Raw genomic sequence first — 21,763 nt, forward strand, 5'->3', positions numbered from 1 at the left:
AGCTGTAGCGTGATGCTCTTGTTACAGTGTTTGAGGTAATATACAATATCTGTATCTCCGGTATTTACAGTACAAAGGAAAGAAAACTGTAGTCGAGAAAATACTTCACGTCAAGCTTTTCAAGCTTTGTCATTTGAGTTCCCAGTCTGATGATAAATGACAAAAGGTGTGTAGAAGAATCCACATTTTATGTACGTATTTCACATATTTGTCCTCTGTCTGGGTGTGAAACGCAGTCGCTTCATTGTGAGAGATCCTGGTAAACAGCTCAAACAATAACTTCATCTATGCTGTAAGATCTTACATAAAGTAATAGCTAACACTCAGGACAATGTTGAGTACAGTTACCTAAAATAGGAGTCACAGTGCCGAAAAGGACAAAATAAAGGAATCGTGATTGTTTCTACAAATACCAAGATAGATGCTGAAATTCTTGTACTCTCATTCCTTTTTTGAGACTTGCAGAGTCTTGCTTTATAGTGTATGTTTTATCATAAGTTTATCTAGTTTGTCTTAAAATGACTAGACTATGAAAAACTGAATGCATGACATGTTGCTCTGACATTTAATTGGCAACAACTGGAAACAACAATGTAATTGTCTAAACCTCACCCTGAGTAAATATTTGGAGAAGAGTTTGCAGATACTATTGAACAAAGGCTGAAGGAGGCAGTGATACACGGCATCAGACTGCAATAACCCCATTGAAATATAACCAACATTTACGCCAAAATACCAATTACTACTATAAGAACATGATACACTATTAAAACGTCTGAAAATGAGTTTTTTGGCTTTAATTATTTATTTATTTAATTGTAAACATTTTGTGTTTTTGCTTATATTATGTAAGTTTAGTTATAGTACTTTGGCTAAATTTTGTATTAAGGAGGAGATACATTCACCTTATACTTTTTCTATTTCTCTACCCTATTTCAGACATGAAAATGTCAGACATTTCATAACATCTAAATATTATTTAATTATATTAATCTATATCAAATTGGTTTCAAATGAACAACTACATTTATTCACTTACATAGGGGCATTAAACAAGAAAATGACCAGTGTTTGTCAGACTCTGATGAAGAAAACCTGTCAATCAAGCCATAATAATGTATATTCATTTTGCTTTCATGTTTGATGCTAATGACGAAGTCTGAAGTAAAAAAAGAAAAAAAAGAATTAAAGTTAAAACCAGTGTGTCCAACCCTCCCGGTCCCGCCCTGAGTTATTAAAGCCAGAGAAGCTCTGACACCTCCACCATTTATCCTAAACTCCTAGAACATCTCACACACCGGTAAGAAACGCTTTACACTTTCTTTACAAGCGGTTGTTAATCTTCTGAGTGAATTTGCATGAATCCACAGACAGATACGTTTAATGACATTGCATTATAAAAAGATTTATCAGATGAGATAAATTTAAATGATTAGAAATGGCTGATATGTATCATGATTTTTAATATCTAGCTGTCATTGCATCAAAAAAAAAAAAAAGTGTTTGTGTAATAATTCATTAAAACAAAAAGCTTTTGTATGGCTATTTTTGTTTTAGAATTCAAATACATTGATACATTTTTGTTCAACTAAAGTGAATGTGTAAAATTTGAGTTACTGTTTTTTTTATTACCTGTGTGTTCAAATACCAATTTATTATTGTTATTATTATTATTATTATTATTATTATTTTAAATCTGAGTTTTTTATCTGAGTTTGATCTCAAATTAAAAATCGTATTATGCATTGTATTGAATGAATATTAGATAGCCTATCAATTTAATATATTTTATCTTTGGAGTATAATTCAAATTATTTATGAAAATATAAATCAATTAAAGGGGTTACACAAACAGACCTAAGCGAAAACCATTCTATGACTTTTTATTTATTTAACTGACGATGAGGCATTTATAATTGGCTCAAATAAAATATAAAAACCAAGAAATTACATGACTGTGCTTAACAAAACTTAAAATCCATAATGCAATATGCCTCTACATAGTATGAACCAACCAACTTAAAGGGATAGTTCACCCAAAAATGAAAATTTTGTCATCATTTACTCACCCTCATGTCGTTCCAAACCTGTATGAGTGGCTTTCTTATGTTGAACATAAAATATAATATTATGAAGATTGCCGGTAATCAAACAGTTGCTGGTTCCCATTGACTTCCATAATAGGAAAATAAAAACTATCCCTTTTAGTACATTATGAATTAAAACAAATACCTGCAGAGGGCGACAATGGCCTGGTGATGTTTCCTTTTACAGCGTTATTAATATTTAAATCCATTAAATGTAAATATTTGACCGCAATTTTATTTTGAAATCATGATGTACAATACATGACTTATTTAGACATAGGTTAAAGTATTCTCCTTTGTTGGAAAAGGTTTTTAATAATTTTACGTTACAAATCTAGTGCGATACACTGTTTTTTCCAGATGAATGTTTTTTGAACGCAATTAAAATTTCACACATACAGTCGTTACTGGAAAATTACCGTCAAGCTACCATAGATCTTGTGTGAACAGGACCTTTTAAAAATCCCTGTAAATATCCCTTACCAGAAAGTAATATACTTCGAGTTTATTTTATTCAGTATACTTAAGTAAAGTTCAAGTATATTTTTTTAAGTATACTTCATGTAGCAAGTATACAAAAATCAGTGTTCCAGTAGTATACTTGTAAGTGTAATGTTTCAGTACTCTTTGGGACTAAATTGGCCCACTTAGTATATACAAGCATAATTTTAAGTATACTTTAAGTATAACAGTAGCAAACTTTGAGTACACAACAAGTTTACCTATGTTTGTAGTTTGTACTGGAATTATATTAAAAGTGAACTTATATGTATACTGATAGTTTACTAATTAAATACTTTGTACACTTTGAAGTATAGTCTCAGTAAACTACTAGTTTAGTAGTTTTATACTGCAAGCATACTCATAAGTGAACTTTACATCATACTTTAAGTATACTACTAGGTCCTTATTTAGGTTTTAATTTGTATATATTTTGTTACATGAATATCTAAGCATACACAACATACAAAGAAAGAACAGGGTATATGCTTGTAAACAAAAACATTTTATTCTAGCTTTATGCATTCTTTTTTTAAACACTTCAATGTGGGTATTTTACAAAAAATATATAAGTAAAGAAATAACACTGAATAAAATGTTGAAAAAAGAATATGAATTGGATTCATAATGATAATCAAAATGTAGATGGAGTTGGTCAACAGTAGGGTCTCGTTAAGGTTTTAACGGTATTACTACTCTTACCGATACTGCTTAACGGTACGGTACTTTAACGGTATTCTTATCGGTACTTTGTGTTGTGTTAGGCAGTCGAAAACTTTGCATTTCTCTGTCTGCACATAATGCACTTATGAAAGATGCTTTGACAGACTGCTTGTGCTTCCGCCCTTACATGCAAAATGTTGTTGCACTCTAATGAAGAATAACCACACTTTGGAACGTGTTGATCTCTCCGCCATCATCACTCTTTGTATTAAGCAGGAGTTTTCGTACTGTAAGGGGCCGTTCACATATCGCGTCTAAAACCGCGTGGAAAACTCTAGGCACACCACTTTCAGATTTTTTCCCCCAAAGCCTTCGGGTACTTGCGCTCCTGCTAAGCAACCATGACCTGCTTTCTCCATGAAGAGGCAGGAATTTCAGCAATGGATGAATGGATTTGCAGCACTAAAAACTGCTTGCAGTAGCACTGCTACTAAATTAATTTAAAAATCCACATACAGCTATCAGCTGTGCGCGTCGCTTCGCTTCCATTATGAGCGCGCATACCGCACGCCTACATTTGAAATAATGAACTTGAGCGCGCAAACTACATGATATGTGAACGGCCCCTGTCTGTGTGTGCGCCGCGCTCGTTCTTGGTGTGTGTGTGTGTGTGTGTGAATGACAGCCTCCGCGCCGCGCATGAGAGATCTCGCAGATCTCACAGACAAACGTCTTAATAATATCGCAATTTAGAAATGTTTGCTAAGATAAAATGTGCACTATAACATTATAAAGCAAATCTCTTCGCCATCGTCACTCTTAATTAAGCGGGAGTTTTCATATCTGTGCAGGCGCCGGGCTCGTTGTGGTGTGTGTGTGTGTGTGTGTGTGTTTGTGTGTGTGTGTGTGTGAGACTGACAGCCTCCGCGGCGCGCATGAGAGACCTCGCAGATCTCACAGACAAACGTCTTAATGTGATCGCACATTAGAAATGTTTCATAAGATAAAATGTGCACGATAACATTATTAAGCAAAAATACATAGTACATAATTTTTCCCCACCTCCAGTACCAGTTCTTACTGATACTACGGTCTTTCATAATTTAGCCCCGGGGCCATTTTAATACCGGGTTTCGGTACCCATCCCTAGTCAACACCTCAAATCTTGACTGGAATAATTATCTCTTCAGCAGTCGATATTTTATTCCATAACGTTACAGTTTTGATGCTATTTAATATCAGATGATTGTGTTAGATTACCTGTGTTAGTATCTGGTGTTTCTTTTTCTTCTTCACTTGTTTTTTTTTTTTTTTTTTAATTCTGTACAGAAGATGCATACTAGCGCCCTCTACCGTATAATCCTGAAAGCACATAGGAGTATAGCTCAAATATATTTAGACTTTTTGTAAGTATAAATCAAGTATACTTAAATGTCATTTTAAGTATATTTCTGAGAAGTGCATAAAACCCATTACTGAGAATACAAATAAAGTAAACTAAAAGCATATTTTCCTATTTTTCCTAGTATACTAAGAGCACACTTGAATAAACTTCTTTTTTGTAAGGGATATTCTGGCAATCATATTGTTTTTATTACTCTGAGCTCTTTACAAAGCTCTGCTGCTTTATAATTGGATTTTCTTTGTAAATATGTGCTAGATCGACATCTTTGACCATTGCTCTTCTCCATTCATTAGGGCTGCGACTCTGCAATTGGATACTATTATGCATGTTTCATGTTTATAAGAGCAAAACATTCTGATGGGGTAGTAATGTTAGTTTGGTTGAGTGTGAAAGCTGCTCCTCTCATTCCATTTGTAGTCGAACTCATGAACTTTTACATTTTATCTTTAAAATTTTGATTTAGTTGCATTTTTTATGCTCACTTAGTTTTGAGGATGGAATTTTTTTTAGGATTTTTATCAAATTATGCAGTTTTACATTTTACCATACTAAGAAGGTTAAATGGTTGCACTGTGTAGTATATACTGTGGTGTAACATTAGTGTGAACATAAGAATTGCTCTAAGATTGCATAGACAGTGTATTAGTTCCATCAAACAAACAACCACTGCTGAGATAAAGAAATGAAAAGTCATTAAACAAAACTCATGTTAGTGTTAAGGTTAAACTGTTAAAATTCCATAATATTTATCAATAGTACATTACTAAATAAGATATGTTAAATAAACTAAGATGATGATGAATTTAGGATCCATGTTCATGTTTGTTTGTGTCTGCGAAAGATTGATGAAAGATAATGAAAGACAAAGTCTTTCAGATAAAGTCAGCCTTTTATTAATGGCTTTTGACATCACATATAAATTGCTTTTTTATTATAGATAACACAAACTGCAAGATTAACAGATATATAAGCACACCAAGATCACGGATGAGGAGTAAATGGATCTATGTGGCTATCCTGGGGATAGCATGCATGATGCTTGGTGTCAATGGGAGCAATACAACAAGCAGTAGCAACACTACAGACAGCTGGATATCTTCTAACATGACCACCAGCCTGACCCAGATGCTACCAACCAACATGACCACCAACCTGACCCAGACGCTACCACCCAACATTACCACCATCCTGACCCAGACGCAACCACCCAACATTACCACCAACCTGACCCAGACAGACATACCCAGCATGACTACCAACCCAAACCAGGTTGGTCCCGTCAACATAACAACGAACTTGACTCAAACAGGACCTACCAACATAAGCCCAAACCTTACCCAAATGATTCCTCTCAACATGACCAACCCCGTTACAAACACATACCCTCTTAATATAACTACAAACCCATCCCAAATGGGCCCTTTCAACATGACCACAAACTCAAATCAGATGAGCCCTTTTAACATGACCACAAACCCAACCCAGATGGGCCCTTTCAATATGACCACAAACCAAATGAGTCCTTTTAACATAACCACAAACCCAACCCAGATGGGCCCTCTCAACATGACCACAAACTCGAACCAGATGAGCCCTTTTAACATGACACCAAACCAGACGGACCCTATCAACATGACCACAAACCAAATTAGTCCTTTTAACATAACCACTAACCCAACCCAGATGGGCCCTCTCAATATGACCACAAACCTGAACCAAATGAGCTCTTTTAACATAACCACAAACCCAACCCAGGTGGGCCCTCTCAACATGACTACCAGCCTAACCCAGACAGGCCTTCTTAATATAACCACAAACCCCTCCCTGATGGGGCCTCTCAACATAACCACAATCCCAAACCAGATGAGCCCTTTTAACATGACTACAAACCCAACCCAGGTGGGCCCTTACAACATGACCACAACCATTAACCAAATGAGTCCTTTTAACATAACCACAAACCCAAACCAAGTGGGTGTTAACATGACTACAAACCCAACCCTGATGGGCCCTTTCAACATGACCACAAACACAAACCAAATGAGTCCTTTTAACATAACCACAAACCCAACCCAAATGGATCCTCTCAACATGACCACAAACACAAACCAAATAAGTCTTCTAAATATAACTACAAACCCATCCCTGATGGGGTCTCTCAACATAACCACAAACCCGAACCAAACGAGCCCTTTTAACTTGACCATGAACCCAACCCAGATGGGCCCTCTCAATATGACCACAAACCCGAACCAAATGAGCCCTTTCAACATGACCACAAACCAAATGAGTCCTTTTAATATGACCACAAACCCAACCCAGATGGGCCCTCTCAACATTACGACAAACCAGAACGAGATGGGCCCTCTCAACTTGACCACCAATCTGACTCAAACGGGCCCCTTCAACACGACTGCGAGCTTGATCCAGACATACCCTGCCAACATGACTGCCAACCTGACCCAGACACACCCTCCTAATATAACCACCAACCAGACTCAAACACTCCCTCCCAACATAACCACCAACCTGACCGAGACACCACCTCTCAACATAACTGCCAGTCTGACCCAGACACCCCCTCCTAACATAGCCATCAACCTGACTCAAACACTCCCTCCTAACATAACCACCAGCCTGAACCAGACACCCCCTCCCAACATAACTGCCAACCTGACCCAGACACTCCCTCCTATCATAACCACCAACCAGACTCAAACACTCCCTCCCAACATAACCACCAACCTGACCCAAACACACCCTCCCAACATAACTGCCAGTCTGACCCAGACACCCCCTCCAAACATAACCATCAACCAGACTCAAACATTCCCTCCTAACATAACCACCAACCTGACCCAGACACCCCCTCCAAACACAACTGCCAACCTGACCCAGACACTCCCTCCTATCATAACCACCAACCAGACTCAAACACTCCCTCCAAACATCACCACCAACTTGACCCAGACACTCCCTCCCAACATAACTGCCAACCTGACCCAGACCCTCCCTCCCAACATAACCACCAACCTGACCCAGACACCCCCTCCCAACATAACTGCCAACCTGACCCAGACATACCCTCCTTACATAACCACCAACCAGACTCAAACACTCCCTCACAACATAACTACCAACCTGGCCCAGACACTCCTTCCCAACATTACTGCCAACCTGACCCAGACACTCCCTCCCAATATAACTGCCACCCTGACCCAGACACTCCCTCTCAACATAACCACCAACCTGACCCAGACACCCCCTCCCAACATAACTGCCAACCTGACCCAGACACTCCCTCTCAACATAACCACCAACCTGGCCCAGACAATCCCTCCCAACATAAGTACCAACCTGACCCAGACACTGCCTCCCAATATTACCACAAACCCGACCCAGGCAGGCCCCCTCACTGTAACAAACATTATAACAACATCAGACTCTAATACTCAGTCACCAGTAAGTCATTTGTTTTTCTCCTGTTAAAAATAGCAGTAACCATCTGGACTGTTAAAGTATTTTTTTCATATTGCAGGACATCACTGGCAGGGATAACTGCAGGAAGGATAGGGCATGTTTTTCTGCTCCACCTTCCTGTAATCCAGGTGTAGAAGGTTCCTGCTATTTTCTCTCCACAAGAGGAGTGAGCGGAAATACAGATAATTTTACTTTTGAGCTCAGCGGTGAGACAGATGGTTACATTGGAGCTGGCCTATCTCGAGACAACAGTGTAAGCTTTTCAATCCTGTTACTTTTTTATCTGATATTTATTTTAGAAATTAAGATTAAAATGCTTAAATATTAAACATTACATTCAATTAGATGAAATAATGGTATCTGGTTGTTGGACTAATCTATTTTGACTCTACTTTCCTTGTCCATAGGGTCAGGGTGCCACAGTTTATTCTTGCGCCAAATTGAATGGTGCACTGAGGTTAATTCGTTCCACACTGAACAATCAAATACTGACACAGGATAATACAGTAAGGCCCTCTTTCAGAGACCATTAATGCATGAAATCTAATTAAAATATAATAGCTTTGACTGCCAAATCCTCTTGCTAGTAACCTATAATACCAAACAATAACACAAGCAAATGCCTGTAGTTATTTAATTCTGTAGAAGAATTGTGGCCCAGTCAAGCTTTTGTTCTGTGATATTTGGAGGCTTTTAAGCATGAACTGTGCATTTTAATGTCAGAATATTTAAATAGTGTTTAAGTACTGTACTGCATTGACTAGCCAAAACTTTTTATTTATTTTTTATTTTTTGTGTTTTTTTTCAGCCATTCTGATTTAATTTTGCTTGTATGGTTTAGATAATTTTTGTGTCATCAATAGCAAAGATTTTCCCATAGCACTGTATATGCATTCTCAGAAGTAGTTTTATGTCCCATCTTAGCAGTGTCATATTAAGTAATATCCCTTCTGTTGTGCTGCAGTTTATCCCTGGAAGCTTCAAAGGCTCAGTCATCGGTAGAAAGATTCAATGCATTTTCAATGCTGCAGGTCTTAGCAGCACCACCCGTTCTGCAACTACAGACACTTTTGTCTTCCTTGTAACAGGAAGCATATCAAATGGTAAGTGCAACACTTTGATCAAGTAAGGGACATATATTTTGTTTTGAAACAAAAAAATATTACATTTACTTCCTCTATTCTTTTTTCCAGGTTCTCTGGATTCTCCAGTCAGTAGACTGGCCACAAATGGTTCAGTGGACTTAAGCAACCCTAACAGTACGGATATTTCAGTGATAACACCCAGTACAAATGCAACTGCATCTAATACCACAGCAACATCAATCACCACTGTGGCATCTACAAACTTGACCCAGACGGTCCCTCCAAACATGACCACCAACCTGAGTCCAACGGGCCCCCTCAACACGACTGTGAACTTGACCCAGACATACACTCCCAACATGACTGCTAACCTGACCCAGACACCCCCTCCTAACATAACCTCTGACCAGACTCAAACACTCCCTCCCAACATAACCACCAACCTGAACCAGACACTCCCTCCCAACATAACTGACAACCTGAACCGAACACTCCCTCCTAACATAACCACCAACCAAACTCAGACACCCCCTCCAAACATAACCACCAACCTGTCCCAGACACTCACTCCCAACATAACCACCAACCTGACCCAAACACTCACTCCTATCATAACCACCAATGAGACTCAAACACTCCCTCCTAACATAACCACCAACCAGACTCAAACACTCCCTCCAAACATAACCACCAACCAAACTCAAACACACCTTCCCAACATAACCACCAACCTGAGTCAGACACCCCCTCTCAACATAACCACCAACCTGACTCAAACACTCCCTCCCAACATAACCACCAACTTGACCCAGACACCCCCTCCAAACATAACTGCCAGTCTGACCCAGACACACCCTCCAAACATAACTGCCAACCTGACCCAGACACTCACTCCCAACATAACCACCAACCTGACCCAGACACAGAGTCCCAACATAACTGCAAACCTGACCCAGACACTCCCTCCAAACATAACCACCAACCAGACCCAAACAAGCCCTCCCAACATAACCACCAACTTGATCCAGACACTCCCTCCCAACATTACTGCCAACCTGACCCAGACACTGCCTCCCAATATTACCACAAACCCGACCCAGACACGGCCCCTCACTGTAACAAACATTATAACAACATCAGGCTCTAATACACAGTCACCAGTAAGTCCATTTTTGTTGTTCTGTTAAAAGTGGCAGTAACCATCCTGACTGTTAAAGCGCAAGTAATGTTTTTTTTTTTTTTTTTTTATTGCAGGACATCACTGGCAGGGATAACTGCAGGAGGGATAGGGCATGTTTCTCCGCTCCACCTTCCTGTAATCCAGGTGCAGAAGGTTCCTGCTATTTTCTCTCCACAAGAGGAGTGAGCGGAAATACAGATAATTTTACTTTTGAGCTCAGTGGCGAGACAGATGGTTACATTGGAGCAGGCCTCTCTCGTGACAACACTGTAAGAGATCAAATACATTTATTTTCAACTATGTTTCTTTTAATAGAATCTAACATTAAAGCACTGTAATTATGGTTTGTATGTAAATATGGTTCCCTGACTAATTTACTCTTTTCAAATTCTCAGGGTCAAGGAGCCACTGTCTATTCTTGTGCCAACATCAATGGTGCACTGAAGTTCTTCCGTTCCACACTGAACAATCAAAGACTGGCTCAGGATAACTCAGTAAGGCCCTTTTCCAGAGAGACTTCTGTATAAATGATAGTATGACAATTTTTAGCATTTTAGTATGTTCTTTACAGTAAACAATACAGCATCAATAGCAAATATTTTGCCATAGCACTGTATATGCATTCTCAGAAGTAGTTTTATGCCCCATCCTAGCAGTGTCATATTAACTTATATTCCTTCTGTTGTGCTGCAGTTCATCCCTGGAAGCTTCAAAGGCTCAGTCATCGGTAGAAAGATTCAATGCATTTTCAATGCTGCAGGTCTAAGTAGCACCACCCGTTCTGCAACTACAGACACTTTTGTCTTCCTTGTAACAGGGAGCATATCAAATGGTAAGCACAACACTTTGATCATGTAAGGGACATAAATTTTGTTTTGAAACAAAAAATATTACATTTTCTTCCCTCTACTCCTTTTCCAGGTTCTCTGGATTCTCCAGTCAGTAGACTGGCCACAAATGGTTCAGTGGACTTAAGCAACCCTAACAGTACGGATATTTCCGTAATAACACCCAGTACAAATGCCACTGCATCTAATACCACAGCAACATCAACCACCACTGTGGCATCTATAAACTTGACCCAGACGGTCCCTCCAAACATTACCACCAACCTGACTCCAACGGGCCCCCTCAACACGACTGTGAACTTGACCCAGACATACACTCCCAACATGACTGCTAACCTGACCCAGACACCCCCTCCTAACATAACCTCTGACCAGACTCAAACACTCCCTCCCAACATAACCACCAACCTGAACCAGACACTCCCTCCCAACATAACTGACAACCTGAACCGAACACTCCCTCCTAACATAACCACCAACCAAACTCAGACACCCCCTCCAAACATAACCACCAACCTGTCCCAGACACTCACTCCCAACATAACCACCAACCTGACCGAGACACTCACTCCCAACATAACCACCAACCTGACCCAAACACTCCCTCCTATCATAACCACCAACCAGACTCAAACACTACCTCCCAACATAACCACCAACCAAACTCAAACACACCCTCCCAACATAACCACCAACCTGACCCAAACACTCCCTCCTATCATAACCACCAACCAGACTCAAACACTCCCTGCTAACATAACCACCAACCAGACTCAAACACTCCCTGCTAACATAACCACCAACCAGACTCAAACACTCCCTCCTAACATAACCACCAACCAAACTCAAACACACCCTCCCAACATAACCACCAACCAAACTCAAACACTCCCTCCCAACATAACCACCAACTTGACCCAGACACCCCCTCCAAACATAACTGCCAGTCTGACCCAGACACACCCTCCAAACATAACTGCCAACCTGACCCAGACACTCACTCCCAACATAACTACCAACCTGACCCAGACAAGCCCTCCCAACATAACCACCAACTTGATCCAGACACTCCCTCCCAACATTACTGCCAACCTGACCCAGACACTGCCTACCAATATTACCACAAACCCGACCCAGACACGGCCCCTCACTGTAACAAACATTATAACAACATCAGGCTCTAATACACAGTCTCCAGTAAGTCCATTTTTGTTGTTCTGTTAAAAGTGGCAGTAACCATCCTGACTGTTAAAGCGCAAGTAATGTTTTATTTTTTTATTGCAGGACATCACTGGCAGGGATAACTGCAGGAGGGATAGGGCATGTTTCTCCGCTCCACCTGCCTGTAATCCAGGTGCAGAAGGTTCTTGCTATTTTCTCTCCACAAGAGGAGTGAGCGGAAATACAGATAATTTTACTTTTGAGCTCAGTGGCGAGACAGATGGTTACATTGGAGCAGGCCTCTCTCGTGACAACACTGTAAGAGATCAAATACATTTATTTTCAACTATGTTTCTTTTAATAGAATCTAACATTTGAAGCACTGTAATTATGGTTTGTAAGTAAATATGGTTCCCTGTCTAATTTACTCTTTTCAAATTCTCAGGGTCAAGGAGCCACTGTCTATTCTTGCGCCAACATCAATGGTGCACTGAAGTTCTTCCGTTCCACACTGAACAATCAAAGACTGGCTCAGGATAACACAGTAAGGCCCCTTTCCAGAGAGACTTCTGTATAAATGATACTATGACAATTTTTAGCATTTTAGGATGTTCTTTACAGTAAACAATACAGCATCAATAGCAAATATTTTGCCATAGCACTGTATATGTATTCTCAGAAGTAGTTTTATGCCCCATCCTAGCAGTGTCATATTAACTTATATTCCTTCTGTTGTGCTGCAGTTCATCCCTGGAAGCTTCAAAGGCTCAGTCATCGGTAGAAAGATTCAATGCATTTTCAATGCTGCAGGTCTTAGTAGCACCACCCGTTCTGCAACTACAGACACTTTTGTCTTCCTTGTAACAGGGAGCATATCAAATGGTAAGTGCAACACTTTTATCAAGTAAGGGACATATATTTTGTTTTGAAACAAAAAAATATTACATTTTCTTCCCTCTACTCCTTTTCCAGGTTCTCTGGATTCTCCAGTCAGTAGACTGGCCACAAATGGTTCAGTGGACTTAAGCAACCCTAACAGTACGGATATTTCCATAATAACACCCAGTACAAATGCCACTGCATCTAATACCACAGCAACATCAACCACCGCTGTGGCATCTATAAACTTGACCCAGACGATCCCTCCAAACATTACCACCAACCTGACTCCAACGGGCCCCCTCAACACGACTGTGAACTTGACCCAGACATACCCTCCCAACATGACTGCTAACCTGACCCAGACACCCCCTCCTAACATAACCACTGACCAGACTCAAACCTTCCCTCCCAACATAACCACCAACCTGAACCAGACACTCCCTCCCAACATAACTGACAACTTGAACTGGACACTCCCTCCTAACATAACCACCAACCAGACTCAGACACCCCCTCCCAACATAACCACCAACCTGACCCAGACACTCGCTCCCAACATAACCACCAACCTGACCCAAACACTCCCTCCTATCATAACCACCAACCAGACTCAAACACTCCCTCCCAACATAACCACCAACATGACCCAGACACCCCCTCTCAACATAACCGCCAACCTGACTCAAACAATACCTCCCAACATAACCACCAACTTGACCCAGACACCCCCTCCAAACATAACTGCCAGTCTGACCCAGACATCCCCTCCAAACATAACCACCAATCTGACCCAGACACCCCCTCTCAACATAACCACCAACCTGACTCAAACAATCCCTCCTAACATAACCACCAACTTGACCCAGACACTCCCTCCAAACATAACTGCCAATCTGACCCAGACATACCCTCCATACATAACTGCCAACCTGACCCAGACACTCACTCCTAACATAACCACCAACCAAACTCAAACTCACCCTCCCAACATAACCACCAACCTGACCCAGACTCCCCCTCTCAACATAACCACCAACCTGACTCAAACACTCCCTCCCAACATAACCACCAATTTTACCCAGACACCCCCTCCAAACATAACTGCCATTCTGACCCAGACACCCCCCCCAAACATAACCACCAACCTGACTCAAACACTCCCTCCCAACATAACCACCAACCTGACCCAGACACTCCCTCCAAACATAACTGCCAACCTTACCCAGACACTCCCTCCCAACATAAGCACCAACCTGACCCAGACACACCCTCCAAACATAACTGCAAACCTGACCCAGACACTCCCTCCCAACATAACCACCAACCAGACCCAAACAAGCCCTCCCAACATAACCACCAACTTGATCCAGACACTCCCTCCCAACATTACTGCCAACCTGACCCAGACACGGCCTCCCAATATTACCACAAACCCAACCCAGACACGCCCCTTCACTGTAACCAACATTATAACAACATCAGGCTCTAATACACAGTCACCAGTAAGTCCATTTTTGTTGTCCTGTTAAAAATGACAGTAACCATCCTGACTGTTAAAGCACAAGTAATGTTTTTTTATTATTATTATTACAGGACATCACTGGCAGGGATAACTGCAGGAGGGATAGGGCATGTTTCTCCGCTCCACCTTCCTGTAATCCAGGTGCAGAAGGTTCCTGCTATTTTCTCTCCACAAGAGGAGTGAGCGGAAATACAGATAATTTTACTTTTGAGCTCAGTGGCGAGACAGATGGTTACATTGGAGCAGGCCTCTCTCGTGACAACAGTGTAAGATATCAAATCAATTTGTTTCAACCGTGTTTCTTTTAATAGAATCTAACATTTAAGCACTGTAATTATGGTTTGTAAGTAAATATGGTTTCCTGACTAATTTACTCTTCAAATTCTCAGGGTCAAGGAGCCACTGTCTATTCTTGCGCCAATATCAATGGTGCACTGAAGTTCTTCCGTTCCACACTGAACAATCAAAGACTGGCTCAGGATAACACAGTAAGGCCCTTTTCCAGAGAGATTTCTGTATAAATGATACTATGCCAATTTTTTGCATTTTAGGATGTTATTTACAGTAAACAATACAGTATTATATGAAAACAGAAAATAGTACTATCCACACAGGTCTCAAAGGTTGCTTTTAAAATATGTGTAAATGTGCAATAATGATTAAAGGCCATTCAAATATACTGTAACATACTAAAATTGACTTTCTCAGTAATAATAATATCTCTGTGTTGCTGCAGTTCATCCCTGGAAGTTTCCGTGGTGCAGTGAATAGAGGAAAGATTCAGTGCATTTTCAATGCTGCAGGTCTCAGCAGCCTCACTCGTGCGGCAACCACAGACACTTATGTCTTCTTTGTAACAGGCAGTGTCTCAAATGGTGAGTGCAAAACTGATCATGTGGCATATCTTTTGTAAATATTCTTTGTAGATGTAAATATTTCTCCTCCATTTATTCCCCTTTCCAGGTTCTCTGGATTCTCCAGTCACTAGACTGTCTACAAATGGTTCAGTGGACTTAAGCAACCCTAACAGCACAGATGTTTCAGTAATAACACCCACTACAGATTCCACCACTACAGCCCCAAACACCACCGCACCTTATTCATCTGTAGCATTAAACACCACTACAGCCCCGAACACCACAGCACCTAATTCGTCTGTAGCATTAAACACCACTACAGCCCCGAACACCACAGTACCTAATTCGTCTGTAGCATTAAACACCACTACAGCCCCGAACACCACCGTACATAATTCCTCTGTAGCATTAAACACAACATCAGCCCCGAACACCACATCAAATACCACTGTAGCATTAAACATCACTACCGCTCCGAACACCACCCCAGCTAATTCCTCTGTAGCATTAAACATCACTACATCCCCGAACACCACCGCACCTAATTCCTCTGTAGCATTAAACACCACTACAGCCCCGAACACCACCACATATAATTCCTCTGTTGCATTAAACACCACTACAGCCCCGAACATCACCGTACCTAATTCCTCTGTAGCATTAAACACGACCTCAGCCCTGAATACCACATCATCTAATTCCACTGTAGCATTAAACACCACTACAGCCCTGAACACCACCGCACCTAATTCCTCTGTAACATTAAACACCACTTCAGCCCCGAATACCACATCATCTAATTCCACTGTAGCACTGAACACCACTACAGCCCCAAACACCACCACATCTAATTCCTCTCTAGCATTAAACACCACTAAACCCCCGAACACCACATCATCTAACTCCACTGTAGCATTAAACACCACTACAGTCCCGAACACCACCACATCTAATTCCTCTGTAGCATTAAACACCACTTCAGCCCCGAATACCACATCATTTAATTCCACTGTAGCATTAAACACCACTACAGTACCGAACACCACCACATCTAATTCATCCGTAGCATTAAACACCACTAAAGCCCCAAATACCACATCATCTAATTCCACTGTAGCATTAAACACCACTACAGCCCCAAACACCACCACATCTAATTCCTTTGTAGCAATAAACACCACTAATGCCCCGAATACCACATCATCTAATTCCACTGTAGCATTAAACACCACTACAGCCCCAAACACCACCACATCTAATTCTTCTGTAGCATTAAATACCACTACAGCCCCGAACACCACCACATCTAATTCTTCTGTAGCATTAAACATCACTAAAGCCCCGAACACCACCGCATACAATTCCTCTATAGCCTTTAACACCACTAAAGCCCCAAATACCACCACATTTAATTCCACTGTAGCCTTAAACACCACTACAGCCCCGAACACCACCGCATCTAATTCCACTGTAGCATTAAACACCACTACAGCTCCGAACACCACCGCACCTAATCTCTCTGTAGCATTTAACACCACTAAAGCCCCAAATACCACCACATCTAATTCCACTGTAGCATTAAACACCACTACAGCCCCGAACACCACCGTACCTAATTCCTCTGTAGCATTTAACACCACTAAAGCCCCAAATACCACCACATCTAATTCCACTGTAGCATTCAACACCACTTCAGCCCCGAACACCACCACATCTAATTCCACTGTAGCATTAAACACCACTAAACCCCCAAATACCACAACATCGAATTCCTCTGTAGCATTAAACACCACTACAGCCCCAAACACCACTGCATCTAATTCCTCTGTAGCATTAAACACCACTAAAGCCCCGAACACCACCGCACCTAATTCCACTGCAACATCAAATTCCACTGCATCCTCAAATCCCACTGCATCTACTGCCTCTGGAGTATCTACAGCTAATAGTGGTACAACAAATGTAAGTGAGAACAGACTGGCGAGCCAGTTTTTTGTTCGTGTATATGATTGTGTTGCCTGTTGTGGTGAAGGTGAAGTAAATCCAATGTTGTCAAAAGCTATTGTCTTGTGTTGGATGACAAATTGCTGTGACCTGATGAGTTCACTTAAGATTTTATACATTTCATAAATATTAATTTCATTACATTTCATGGTTAATGTGAATGTAACATTGCAGGAGAAAGTCACCAAGGACAACTGTAAGAAGGACAGGGCATGTTTCTCTACTCCAGCCAACTGTGATCCATCGAGCTCAAGTGGCTGCATTTTCGCCTCCACAAGAGTGGTGAATGGAAACTCAGATAACCTCACTTTTGAGCTCAGTGGGGAATCAAACGGTTACATCGCAGTTGGCCTGTCTCCAGACAAGAAGGAGGTCTGAAAAAGATCACATTTATTTCTCATATATGTCTCATATATGTAAAAAAAAAAAAAAAAAAAGAAGTAAATTCCCTTCGTAAAGAATGTGATTTTGGATTCTTAGACTTATTAACCTTTCCTTCTCATAGGGTGATGATGACACCGTCTACTCTTGTGCCAATGACAATGGTGTGGCGAAGTTCATTCGTGCCAGACTGAACAACTCCATTCTGACTCCAGATAAGACTGTAAGACTCTCTTTTTACAGAGGATGTTTCATTACCAAGCTTTGCACAAAATATTCTGGACTACAGTGTGGCAATGGACAGCAACAGGGATGGCTTTAACATACAAAGTGTTTTGATACAACTATACAGTAGAACAGTAACAATGAAAAACAGTACCAATGCAATTTTATTCTACAGCAGTGAGTGAAAGAAAGTGAAACAGAGTAGAGCTAAAGGGTTTATAGAATGTGTGGAGGAAAACTTCACTTACTCTGACCTCTACTTTGCAGCAATAAATCTGTACTGGTTTTATCTTGCAGTTTAACCCTGGATCCTTCCGTGGCTCTGTGAACGGCACCAGGATTCAGTGCATTTTTGTAGCTGCAGGTCTCAGCACTAACACCCGTGCGGCAAACACAAATACTTTCCTCTTTTTCTTTACTGGCAACTTTACAAATGGTGAGAGCAACATTATGAACAAAGACTTAAAAGAGATTTCAGTTAGTAGCAAAATGTTAATATTTTCATTTCCACAGGCACTCTGGGGTCTCCAGTCACACGAATGTCTACAAATTCATCGGTTGATCTAACCAACACTAACAGCTCAGACGTTGCCATATTAACACCTAATACAAACACAGATAATACTGCCACTACTACCGTTTCTACTACTGTGACAACTACTACTAAAGCAAAACCTGCTACTACAGCTGGGAGCAATGCACTGCATCATGCTGCATCTCAGGGTAAGAACTCATCAGAGTAAAGACTTATAGCCTGACGAAATCTGCATTTTGAGAGAAAATCTCTAGTTTGTTAAAAAAAAAGAGTGAAACAAATGACTACTCTTTAGTTGCTAAATGCTCTTATTTGAAATGTATTGGTGCATAGTATTTGAACAACAGACTGAACAAGTGTACAATACAGGAAAGTTTCTGACCTCTATAGCTTATAGAAGTTGTATCGTTTTCAAGAGGCAGTTAGCTGAGCAAAAAGTTTATGATAAAACAATTAAAGTTCTTTTATAAATAGCTAAATTATTATTGAATTTTTTTTCAGCTGCTCTGGTAATTCTCTCAGGGATCCTTGCAGTGCTCCTGTTGTAAGGATGCTGCCGAGCACATTTGCTTTCTGAAACTGGTCGATGAGCACTGAACGCTTGATGAACCCAACACCAAAGTATATGTTATTCTGCATATTTATAACTGTGCAATAGTGCAACTCTGGGTACAATGAAGAAAGGAGCTAAAAATACGGGGAGAGGGGCATTACATCATTTATTTAATCTGAGTGTTTGTGTGAGAGAGATTGTGTTTATGAATGTTTTTTGCGAGTGTTAGTGTTTGTATTCTGATAATGTGATAACTTTTTGTCTGAGCCATCATGTGGCTAAAATTATCTAAGAGAATTATTTTCAAATGTCTTAATTTATTTTTACTGTTGTCTCGATCTATTGATTGCCTGTAAGTTCTAAATGAAGACCTTTTTTTTTTTTTATGCATAATAAAATGTTCAAGTACAAAGAAAACAAACAAAAAAAACTGGTAGATCAGTGTTTGGACTAAGGGTTAAAGTGAGAAAGAACAAAGCTAAATCCACCAGCATGCATAGTCAGGATAGTAAATTAGTGAAAGACTTCCCATATTGTTGGTCAAAGGCTGAACGTGTAATCAAGCACTATGGTTTTTCAGAAGAAATTTATGACACTAGATAGAAGTTGAATTAGACACAACATGGACAGGTTGTGACATTCTCTCATGCTCAAAAACTATTAACACAACCACAAATCGATCAAATGTGTAGGGTAGAAGTTTGTAAATCACCATTTAGAAATTTACTTGATTAAAAGTCTCAAAGTATGTGATATTTATTGTACAAAAGTTATTTTTTTCTTCATCTTACACACTTAAGTATTTCCTTCATTCTATATGCACTTAAGTATAGATAGTAAAAGTACAAGGAAATGGAAAATAAGCACATAAATATAAATAAAAATGTTCATACACAGCTTGAGTAGCAAAGTTTTGTTCAGTTTTAACTCTTTTTATCCATTTTGTATTTTGGATAAGAATAAGAAGCACTTCATCTGTAATTAGTGTCTTTCATTCCAACATATGAAAACATTCTTGGAATCTTCAGAAAAAGCATTTAGATGTATTTACACAGTTTAACGTATCGCAGAGGAGACATGGATGCATTTAATCTGCAGGTACAGATTGATAAATAATGTTTTGTTTTTAAAATAAAACGTTGACTACTGATATTTGAAATGATTTAAAACATGAACAAAATAGTCTATATGTGAAATTAAAACCGCCCGTAGGTGGCAACAAGAGACCGTTAATGAGTAAGTCATTGAACTTCAACTGATTAATTCAGGAACAAAGCATTTTCAAAAAAAAAGGTATTTAATTATTATTATTATTATTTATTTTTTTTTTTACCGAAATATATTCCTTTTATGAACACGCAACAGCATTAATGACATATTTAACTTCCTGAAAAATAAAAATATATTTTCCCACCTCATACATTAAATCCCTATAATTATATTATTTTTATTAAAGTTCCTGTGGCTCAGTGGTAGAGCATTGTGTTAGAAGTGCAAAAAGTTGTGGGTTCAGTTCCCAGAGAACATATGTACTGGTAAAAATAATAATAAAAAAAAATAGCCTGGATGCAGTGTAAGTTGCTTTGGATAAAAGCATCTGCTATAATGGATAAATGTAAATTATTGGTCATTATTTTAAGATATGGGCATTATTAATCCTCTTATGGACACTATGGGAGCTCTCTGAATATGATCATAAAATGTATTTGTGATGAAATCCACATTCTCCTATTAATCAGATGACCCTCATACTAATTCAGTATTTGCAAATATAAAAATTACATAAAATCTCACACTTTTGCTATACTAAAGCATGAAATTGATGGCATTTTTTTTGTGACAACAACCTCATCATTTTTGATCAAACAAGTGGCATAACTTCAGAATTTTAACTAAAATCAGTTTTCTTGATTGCTCTGAACATTTCAGACTGAGTTCAACAAACATAAAATTACTTATTCATAAACTTAAAAAAAATATAATAATTAAATTGTAGGCGTGACGGGGTAGAGACGAGGGTAATGGGGTTAAAGGTGGTAAAGGGAATGAAGAAACAAATACAGCTTAACATATAAATAGTTGTTGTTGTTGTTGTTTTTTTTTTACTCAAATTCGCTGTAAGATTTTCTAAGATGTTCTATAAACACTGTTTTTCATTATATGACCAAGAAAGACAACAGATATAAATTGCAATTGAACTTTTATTAACCCAACTGCAGGGAAAACAACATTATCATAGTATACTTTAGAAGATTATAAACTGACTGAATAGGTCATCAAAATGAAACATATAGCTTGTGTGTAATTCAATATCTGGCCCACACCTCTTTTAAGATCTCCACATGGAGAAACACATGAAGCACACAGGCTCTGGTTTTCCACCAACACACAACA

The 21,763-nt window shown here is 39.6% G+C and overlaps 1 protein-coding gene across 1 annotated transcript; it reads left to right on the forward strand.

The window, feature by feature from the left end:
* The first annotated feature begins 1,275 nt into the window (after positions 1-1,275).
* Positions 1,276-20,230, forward strand: LOC128017551 (mucin-5AC-like). Its single transcript, XM_052602954.1, has 17 exons — positions 1,276-1,300; positions 5,594-7,869; positions 7,942-8,118; positions 12,534-12,728; positions 12,856-12,954; positions 13,154-13,292; positions 13,383-14,185; positions 14,222-14,794; positions 14,886-15,080; positions 15,204-15,302; positions 15,551-15,689; positions 15,778-17,633; positions 17,850-18,047; positions 18,181-18,279; positions 18,579-18,717; positions 18,795-19,004; positions 19,318-20,230. Exons 2-17 carry the CDS (start codon positions 5,644-5,646, stop codon positions 19,362-19,364), a joined length of 7,194 nt encoding a protein of 2,397 aa, XP_052458914.1. The 5' UTR covers positions 1,276-1,300; positions 5,594-5,643; the 3' UTR covers positions 19,365-20,230.
* The last annotated feature ends 1,533 nt before the right edge of the window (positions 20,231-21,763 follow it).

Source organism: Carassius gibelio, chromosome A7, assembly GCF_023724105.1.
Source record: "Carassius gibelio isolate Cgi1373 ecotype wild population from Czech Republic chromosome A7, carGib1.2-hapl.c, whole genome shotgun sequence".
NCBI lineage: Eukaryota > Metazoa > Chordata > Actinopteri > Cypriniformes > Cyprinidae > Carassius > Carassius gibelio.